Source organism: Rhynchophorus ferrugineus, unplaced genomic scaffold (assembly GCF_030347505.1).
Source record: "Rhynchophorus ferrugineus isolate W39M unplaced genomic scaffold, kcgeb_rfMv2 rfM1, whole genome shotgun sequence".
NCBI classification, from domain to species: domain Eukaryota; kingdom Metazoa; phylum Arthropoda; class Insecta; order Coleoptera; family Curculionidae; genus Rhynchophorus; species Rhynchophorus ferrugineus.
In genome coordinates, this window is record NW_027472580.1 from 96,156,679 (window position 1) to 96,167,145 (window position 10,467).

At 35.3% G+C, this 10,467-nt stretch overlaps 1 protein-coding gene across 1 annotated transcript; it reads left to right on the forward strand.

The window, feature by feature from the left end:
* Positions 1-9,037: 9,037 nt before the first annotated feature.
* Positions 9,038-10,019, forward strand: LOC143194397 (sorcin-like). The gene is made up of 3 exons (XM_076401133.1): positions 9,038-9,288; positions 9,345-9,531; positions 9,588-10,019. Exons 1-3 carry the CDS (start codon positions 9,111-9,113, stop codon positions 9,949-9,951), a joined length of 729 nt encoding a protein of 242 aa, XP_076257248.1. The 5' UTR covers positions 9,038-9,110; the 3' UTR covers positions 9,952-10,019.
* The last annotated feature ends 448 nt before the right edge of the window (positions 10,020-10,467 follow it).

Sequence of the window (10,467 nt, forward strand, 5' to 3'; positions counted from 1 at the left end):
GGTCTTATATATAAACTACAGAAAATGTTACTGAAACAATACATTGAGCTATTGAAAACTTACATTACTGTCCGACTCTTTAGAATCAAGCACTAGGAAGGTTAATCTACAATAAAAGAAGCTAAAATAGCTGTAAAAAAATAATAAGAGTAAGTCTGTGAATGTGGAGATCATGTATAATCAGACGACAAAAGCACCAATAGCACCGCTATTATCTCGCAGTAAATCTTGATGATGGAAGAAGCTTTGCTAGAAGAAACATGCAGGAAAGAAATGGAAAGAATTAGTGTTAGAATATAGGAAAATATATTTTACAATTATGGGGATGTTCCACAAAAACTTTATAAATGCAATAGAAATTTTCCAAAACATTGTCCTGATAAATATTATAGGTGCACTGAGATACTACCGGACTGATTACTTACATCGAGACCTTCAGGTACTAACTGTCAGCCAGGAAACAAAGAGAATTGCAAGGGGGTATGAGGACAGACTCCATTCTCATGTCAATATCGCAGTAATATAACTCTTGAACTCAGACGCAAAAGAATTAAACCATTTGGTCTTATGTAGTGCAGTGTAGTAGGGTGCATTTAATACAAAACAATAGTGTTAATACATAAAAATGATTGCACCAGAGACTAATGCTGCGGTCTGTAACCGGGCCAACGAAAGCAAACGAATGGGTAATAATTTTTAATAATAATAGTAATATAAAATATACTAAGATCAATTTAGAAACAGAATTAAATAGTTGGTCAAAAAATTCAATTCTCATTATTCAGAAGCAGGATTATTAGCCGGTTAGAAACCACATCGTTCTAGAACTAACATGGAACTTTTCCCTGCCGCTGAACTATGGCGGACAGGAATAATGAACGAGAGTCAAGTAAAAATATGAAGACAAACATAGAGATGGGGAAAAAGGGCGTCGCCTCTCAACTTCGGGCCGGGAAACTTGGCGGCGGAAATTCGTGCCCCCGGATTGCCGGAACTGCATCCATTTTTCAGGCGTTAATGCACGAGGCGCCAGCGCCACTTTTATGTGTATAAATATTCAAATAATCTGGATGATCAGATTATAAAAGTGAAGTTCGCGTATGGTGTTGTGGTTTTGTATTAAGTCGACTAGCGGCACCTGACGCTTTTCCCAACGCCCCGGGCGTCAGTGGCGTCCGTATTTCCCATCTCCCCAATTATTTGGGATTATTTCCTAAATCCAAATATTTTATTACCAATTTTACTGTCAATCACCGTCAAGCTTTTATTATAGTGTTCTCAAACAAACAATAATACATGGTTTATCCTGGTTTATCCAAAGACGCAGTGAACAGTTGAACTTTTGTTGCCTGCTGCAATTTGTAAATTCATTTTAGAACTGGACAATATTTTCCTTCTCATTTTTTTTTCGTTTAAAAAGAGATACAATGTTGTCTGATACGTTCGAACACGTAACCGAATCAGCTTACAAAAATCGTTCTGTTGTCAAATGTCTTCAAAATTCTTCAAAATATTAGTTATAACGATGTTTCAACATCGCATTTCAAATTGTCAGGACCGTATTTAGAGAAACATGTTCTAGCTCTAAAAGTTGTCCAAAATTAGGTTCAGCAAATACAGTCAAAAGCAAAACGTAAATCAATAATAATGATCACCGCACAAGTGTGCAAGTGCACACACCAGCAAATAATATGTTATTCCATAATTTGACGATGTTATTTTATCAGCACAACTGCTATTCAGTCTTAACTCTATCTCTTCTAGGCTAGTTTCTTCACAAAATATTTAACACTCTTACAGATACTCCAACGATAAAAGAAACAATACTCGGGACATTTGCTGACGACACAGTTATAATGGCAAAAGATGTATCTTTATTTAAGGGTATAGAAAAAGTTCTGTGGAGTGGAATATACAGCTTGTAGCGACCTTGAGGCATGTCGAATTTTACATCGTGGAATAACGGTCAACAAAGTACCCAGAAATATAATCCCAGATGTTGAACACGGGCGGGGTGCCAGCAGCGCCAACTAGAACCCAATAACGAATAGATGGCAACCCCGAGACGTTTATCTGGGATGTTATTGAATGATATTTCGATAATTCAGTAACCGACCATCGTTTGGTTTGGCAAACGTGCTACTATCGACTGCACAAGCCTCGTCTCCAGGTAACACCGCTGCCATCCGTTTCATCTATTTTGTATTTTCTACATTTTTTATATTGCCATTAAATAACTTTCACATAAAGTAAACACCACTGTTTCATTTCATTTTACCTCCATTCACGGAAACCCTAAAAGCTTAATAGCGTAATAGCCAAATATGTCCATGTTAATTTAGCGTTGCGGCAAAATGACAAAAACTTATTTATATTACTTGATGCATCTCGATGGTAGGTTGATGGAAACTACGACCAGATTATACTTAAAGTCAAGTAACTGCATTGGTAAGCTGGAAGATACTCTACACTTGATCTAAAATCAATGTGATTAGTTTATCAGTGAATTATGAACCCTCTTTGGACCTATGGGTTGCAAATATGGGGTTGCACTAAAGCATCAAACCAACCAGTAATCCAACGCGCCCAAAACAAAGTTGTACGATTAATTAACAATGATTATCGCTACGTACCAACGAAGAGCTACAGCGTGGTCTCGGAATCAAATGGACAGACGAAGAGATCCAAGATTGCTCGCCAAATCATAAGTTTGCTAAATCATGCTGGAAATCAGAAGATTGAAGCGAACGAAACCACAAGAACTGATTGATTTTTAAATTTAGCTTCAGTAGATTAGTTTTATTCTAATTTGATGCAAGTATAACAGAACAATAGTAATAAATTAATTTATAACAAGATTGTATTAAGCATATCGAATGTAAGATTTAACTTTGAAAATGAAGAAGATCACATGAAGATCATATACATTTTCCTAGACAAAAGAACATATTAAAATTGAAGATTAATATGTGATATATACCAGTGGTAGGCCGAAAATATTAATAATATGAAATTTTGTATAAATATTTTTTTATAAAAAGCTACTTTGGTAAATCCTTTAGGATTATTTGTTAACTAGTTATTCTTAATGTGAAGCATTAAGCCTTCCAAACCATGTCCCTTTTCAATTGAAAAGATATTGTCTGAGATCAATCGTTGTCAGTCAAGCGAAAGAGAAAATCGTGAGGTCCGCCCTTGTATCCCTCCGAGGGGGTTATCCAGAAAAGCTGTAGCTGTTTGTTTTACGAATCCCCGATACTGGCGGTCGGATCTGATAGAAATGCCGAATGTTGGAAAGCCCTCGGGTCGTATTAGCACATCCACAACCAGATTTCGTTAAGAGTTTATTTCAGATTTTGTTACTGAAAAAGAAATGAAAGTACGTTTATTAAGATTTATCTCTATATTTTCTTAATATTTAGGTATAGTGTTAGTGACGTGAATTGATATAATCCGTAGTAGGTTAATAAAAAATTAGTAACCTTAAAAAGAGCAAAAATATTTGTTTTCTGTCACTGTCACATTCTTGAGCCAGTAGTCGAATCACTAGAATTTATTAGCCTTACGCCAAGAGTGCCCTAATGTTACATTTTGCAATACCTATGTTTATACACAAATTGAAATAACAAGTCTCCCTTAATTTTACTATATACTTGAAAAAACTACCTCACCGATTATCTTGAATATTTCTTTTATTTTCGTTGAACTCAAAATTGTGGTTTTAGTTTTTAATTTCGGAGATTTTAATTATAGTGTCCACACTAATATTCAGTGCAGCTGTAATAAAATAAAAATATATCCAGCAAAAATCCCAACAGCTTCATAATTAAGAGTATCAATACTTACCTCTCTAACTAATTTTACTGGTAAGAACTTATATACATTATATCAGTCTTGGTTGAAGTTATTGATTAGAGATATAATCTGCTTCTAATTTTATTAACATTTTTAACAGAGTAATCAAAAATATTAGGCGGCGATTTAAACTTTGTCAAGATAAGCAAAGCACCAAAACAACGTTTGCCTATTTATAACTTCTTGTTGTCACTATTTTTTTGAAAATTTTGACATTTGACAACCGCTTTTTCAGGGTGATTCCGTTACATGTTCAAACGTATCCCTGGAATCAAATGATAACGAAAATATTGTCTGGCATTAAAATTTACAAACTGCAATAGGCAATACATACAGAGCTGCTTCGAAAAATATGTAAGTAAATTAAGCTGGGAAATAAACAAAAATTACTCGCTATGAAAAGCATCTCGGAGATTTACCGAAAAACCAATTGTTAGAATACCGCCTATTAAAAGTAATCAAAATAAATGGGTTCGGCGCAACGATGGAAAGACTGAATTACTCACAGAATATTTAGATTTCGAATGATAAAGAATCTACAACAGACATAAATCCTGTTTATCAGTCCGATGAAGCTGTAAATCTGATTTCTCCAATGGAAGTTGATACAGAACTTCACAACAACCTCAATCCTAAAAGGGCTCCAGGAATTGATGATATTTCACCTGGGTTATTAAAAGAGCTGCCACGAAAAGTAATAATCATGTTGACATATATATTCAGGCTGAACCATATTCACGAATCTCATAGGTTACTCGAATTATGTTTAAAAAACCTAACAAACCGGCAGAATAAGTTGAACCTTATAGGCCTACTTGGCTGCTACATGCGATATCAAAATGTTTTGAGAAACTGCTGTTAAAACGCATCGGAATCACCATTCGACAATCGACGAAGTGCACAGAATAACCGCGGTTGTTGAAAAGGTATTTGAAGAAAAGAAATACTGCCCTGCACTATTCCTGGATGCCTCACAAGCTTTTGACCGGGTATGGCATTTGAGATTAATCTACTTCTCGACACTTAAAACTATTTCGTCTGCAGTTCCACAAGGTAGTGTCTAGGGACCATTTATTTATCTGCTCTATACTGCTGATATCCCAACGACAAAAGAAACAATACTTAGAACATTTGCTGACGACACACTTATAATGGCAAAAGATGTATCTCTGTCTAACGCTATATAGAATGTACAAGTAGCCGTCAACAAGATTTACAAATGTACCAGAGTCTGGAAAATACAGCTTAATAGCTCTAAATTTGTCAATGTTAATTTTGCGTTGCGGCGAATTAACAAAAACTTAATTATATCACTTGACGGTTGCCCGATTACTCGGGCAGAGTCAGCTAAATACCTCGGAATATATCTCAATGATATGTTAAACTGGTTAAATCATCTCAGACAAAAAGCAGAACAGATTAGACCCAAAGTCAAGCAACTGTACTGATTAGTCGGAAGATACTCTCGGTTTCAACTAAAATGAAATAGACTAATTCATCAGTCAATCATAAAACCTATTTTAACCTATGGGATGCGAATATGGGGTTGCACTAATGCACATCGCTACGTAACCAACGAAGAGCTGCACCGTGACCTCGAAATCAAATGGATACAAGGAATGATCCAAGATTTCGCGCTAAAACATGAAATAAGTTTGTTAAATCACAACAACGTGGAAGCAATACAGCTTTTGGATAATACGCAGAAAATGAGAAGAATGAAGCGAATCTAACCATACGAACTAGTTTAGACTATAAGTGTATTTTTAAGTTTAGCTTAAGTTAATTAGTTTTATTCTAATTTGGGAACTATCACTATATACTGTATTAATCTCGTACTTGCCTTCCTTGTATATTAATACAAGTACAACGGAATAGTAGTACTAAATTAATTTATAAATTTAGATTGTACTAAGCATATCGAATGTAAGATGAAATTAATTTAAAAAATTGGCAATACATTATACCTTTTGATGACGTGAGTTCACTGCTATTTTGGAAAGACTATAATGAGAAAATCTTTCGATTTTTTTAATTTTCAAAATCACGCCTCACATGTCTTTAAGGTTAGAGAGCGTAGTTTTTTTCCGAAAAAAAAACCGCTAATTACTTTCCTTTACTCCTAGCATATTATAAAATAATGTTCAAGTAATCTATTATATCTAAGTTGTAATCAATATAGGTAAGTATGTAAATAACTTCGGGTCGGAATGCTGATCGGGCGCGATCTTCATTTGTCCGAGGCGCATCCATTAATTTCGCGGTAGGGACGAGCCACAAAAAACGTCCTCGCTCCGTCCATCGCTAAAACAAAAACCATTTTCTCCCCGCGCGGCGGCGGCGCTATTAATGTCCGGCGGCAGCCGTCCGTGGACGGCGCGGAGACGAGAGCAGACGCCGAAGAAAAAAATCACTCACAAGAAATTGATTCAGAATGATCAAACAAAATGCTAATTAAAGACGGTATATAGGCCGAGCATAAATATGCATGGGACCGGCGCAAGTCTATCCATCATCGGGCCCGAAGCCAGCGTCAAAAGTCACGAAGTAGGCGGTGAAATGACTAGCGATCTGTCCATGAGATGTTTTCATTATGGGCTCCGTGACTAGTCGAATGGAATCGAGCTGGCGTGTACCTTATAAATCATCCGCTTCGTGGATCGTAGATGGGTCGGATCGCTTCCCTGTCACACGTGACCTTCTCAGGGTTCCGACATCTTTGGTATGTTAAGCAAGAAAAATATATAAAATTGTCTGATGTCAAAATGACATCGCAAAATTGGACATTTGTCAACAGGTCAACCATCAAATACCTTTTTTTATCAGTTTTCCGACGTCTTTGAGAACTTTAAGGAAAGAAAAACGAAAAACTCAATTCATAAGCATTTGCTTGAGCTGTTATTCTTTTTAGTATTGTATCATATATGAAATTATCTAATATAAAAGTGATATCGTAAGATTACATATCCGTCAATAGGACAGTCGTCAATATTTTATTGAGTATTGAGACGAGTAAGTGTGATTTGCGACGTTTATTTTACTTTAATCAAATGATTTTAAAAGCTAGTAATACTTCCTTGGGTAAAATAAATTACCGAGTGTGGCATCAAAGGGTCATGATGCAGCGAGCTTGATGTGAAAATGCGAAAGTAAATCATGAGAGAACATTATAAATTGAAATAAAAAATCTGTTTTCACATTTCATTGGGCAACAATCTATTTAATGGGAAAACTAGAAGTTTCTCTAAACGTTATACCCGTTCATTAATAAATACGGATACCGGTAAACGTAACATTTATTTGGCAAGCATACAGTGACAACCTTTCGAAGTACTTTTAGTAAGTTCTCGAGAGTTTGATCATATCTTGCAAAATTTGTGAATATCTAATCCAAATTTTATAAAAAGAAGAAAAGTTGGAGAAAACAGATGTAGATCTAATTATCAGATGAAAAAATCTAGATAAATTACATTACGTTTTTCGAAAAAAAAACATTCATATTCAAGAAGATGGAACAATTTATTTACTCAACATATTGGGCATTTTATTCTATACATCTCATCCATCTTTCAGACATTATATGGAAACCATTATTCGCGCCATTTTCATTCTCAAACAACTTTCGCACAACTTTTGTGACCTTACGGCTTCAGCTATGTTACATTTGCCTCAACGTCACTTAAATATGAAAATATTATTTTACTTAAAAACCGATTTACTCAAGAAAACAGGCGATTGGTTGAACGGCAATACAAAGTGACACTGAGGGTAAAACAGACCAACCCAACCCCTCTCACTCGCTCACCAATTAAGTAATTAGAAAAATAGATGGCCGGATAGTCTGGACCATATTACATAACACGCATATATACATATTTAGAATGTATTAAGATATTTCTGAGGTTGATATTGGGTTCTTGCATAATATAAAATATGTTGGTTAGTCCACATATATTACCACCGTAGCACTGTATAAAATTTACCGCATTCGTCACATACTTTACAACAAACTTGATGTAATATTTCAGGAACTGAATGCCTATAATTATAAAGCTTCTATGAAGCATTTATAATTCTTTTGGGCCTCTTCTACAATTGCTTGTTAAGAAATACAAACTAATGTTCTGGAATCATCACACGAGGATCCAATATCAACCACAGGAAAACTCCAACTTCATCTTAATTAAGTCGTATTGCAGCTAAAAAGGTATGAGTATCAAATCAAATGAGAAAAAACCTACCCATGTGACATTCACCCTTTGTAGAACAACATGTTCCTCAGTAAAAATGAATAATTGTGAACTCCCACATACAGACAACATTAGATATCTGGGAATGTATTTTGATCGATATTTAACAAGGAAAAAATATATAGTGACAAGACGTAAACAGCTAGAGCTTAAACTAAACCAAATGTATTGGCTGATAGGGTGTAAATCTAAATTATCATTAGATAACAACGTTTTGCTGTATACCTCAATAGTTAGGCCTATGGTATTGAATTGTGGTGTACTACTAGCAAATCTATCCTCCAGAGGTTCCAGAATAATGTGTTTGCATCATCGATGCCCCATATTACGTGTCCAATAAAATAATTCTGCGCGATATCCCCTTAGAACCCATAACGAGTGTAATTCGAAGTGTTAGTGTAAAGTACTCTGAAAAACTATTGGTGCATCCCGATGCACTCGCCAAACAGTTAAATGTGCGCGATTACAGTGAAGTGCGTAGGCGTAGACTCAAACGCATACTACTATACGAACTAATTAGTGGACACATAGAGTGAGATACAATATTATTTAGAATAAGTTAAAATAGATTTTAGAATAAGTTAGAATAATATATAGAATAACATTTAGATTATAAATTTGTACATCAGATCACGAACTGAAGCAATTGACATGCCAGGATAGTCATTGTATAACGGAAATAGTATAATAATACTTATTGTCCACGAGTAGATTGTTAAAGTTCTACCAGATTAATTTTAAAAAAATTCCGGGATAGCGTTTTTTTTCAATCTCAGAAATTTTAGGAATTGTCGATTATTAATGAATCCCAACAATATGAAAATAGTGTAAAAAATTAATTCCCCATTTATTTTGTTACGTCTCCATACCTGTAAGAAAAAAATTAAACTATTTTTCATGTTTGTAAGTATCAGTCAGCTTCACAAATTGACATACGCCTTCATCAGATGTCATTCAAAATTCACTGTCATATCCATCAAAAGAAAACCAAAAATCGAAATAAACATGACGCAAGAAAGACACAGGGGAGACGAAGATATCAGTAACCACCACGTTCCGTCTGTTCAATCTTGCGACTATTCAATGCCCGTTTCGGACGGGACTCCGGATAAGTCGTGCTGCAGCTATAAATACGTCCCGGTGGAAGAGAAACGGAAGATGTTCCTTTCGGAGATCCTTCGCGGTACGTTATCGGCATCAGCGGTGTTCAGGAATCGATAAAGTCTATGATTTTTACAGAAGCAAATGACCGTAAAGCTCATATGATGAACGGTGGTGTAAATCACGTCCACCCCGCAGTGGAAAAGTGGTTCCAAACCATGGAGACGAAGAATGAGGGTCGGATCACCTCAAGAGAACTGCAGCACGCCTTCGAGGTTTTTCAAGGTAAACACTTTTCGGATTCTTCCTGCAAGTTTGTCGTCAGGTAACTAAAACTTCAAATTCCTCGCATACTGTTACAGAAGCACTTATTTTCACCAGGTTATTCGATTTGGATAAAAACGGAGGGCTAGATCTAAAAGAGTTCGAGTCTCTATACTACTACATCCGTCAGTGGTTGAGCGCGTTCAACACATACGATCGCGACAAGTCGGGATTCCTGGACGAGAACGAGCTAGATTACGCGTTGAAACAGATGGATATCAACTTCTCCCCAGAGTTCATCCGATTCCTCATCACTAAGAACAACCCCAAAGCCAAGAAAATGTCGCTGGACCAATACATCATCACCTGCATCCAGATTCAACGTTTCACCGACGAGTTCAAAAACAGGGACGTGAATTACTCTGGAAGTATCAACATCAAATACGAGGACTTCCTGGAAATGATACTGCGATGTCTGTAAATAAATAGTTATTACCGAAGGAAACAATTCAAGTAGAACTGTGTTAATTATCACAAAATAAAACAACTGTCAACATATTTTGAAGTCTTGTTGGTGTAATTTAATGGTATTTTCTTAGGAACTCTACATGTTAACAAAGGTTTCATGTTTGAAAATCACTTAGTTATTTCCTATTCCTTCATTGTTTAATTAAAACAAATGAATTTTAGTCAGACAGAAGTTCCAATTTCTGTTTTTCGAACTCCTTTACTCTTACTTTCGAACAGAAACAAATGTGCACCGTTAGTTGTAACTTATGTCACTAAAAGTTGTTAAACGTTATAATTTATAAAAAAATTAACAAAACAAACTCATTGAGTATCTAATTTTAAAAATATTTGCAGTGGTTAATTATTTATATATTAAACTACTGTGTGTTTAATTAATTATAACTTAATAAGTTTTACACAAATTTACTGAATGGAGAAAATATAATAAATAGAAATATTTCTGTGATATCGCAAAACAGATATAAAT

Bases quoted from the DNA above. Each gene is read 5' to 3' on its own strand.
- LOC143194397 (XM_076401133.1), top strand. From the start codon at position 9,111: ATGACGCAAGAAAGACACAGGGGAGACGAAGATATCAGTAACCACCAC. The intron at 9,289-9,344 runs GTACGTTATCGG...TGATTTTTACAG, and splicing joins CCTTTCGGAGATCCTTCGCG to AAGCAAATGACCGTAAAGCT. The intron at 9,532-9,587 runs GTAACTAAAACT...TATTTTCACCAG, and splicing joins TCCTGCAAGTTTGTCGTCAG to GTTATTCGATTTGGATAAAA.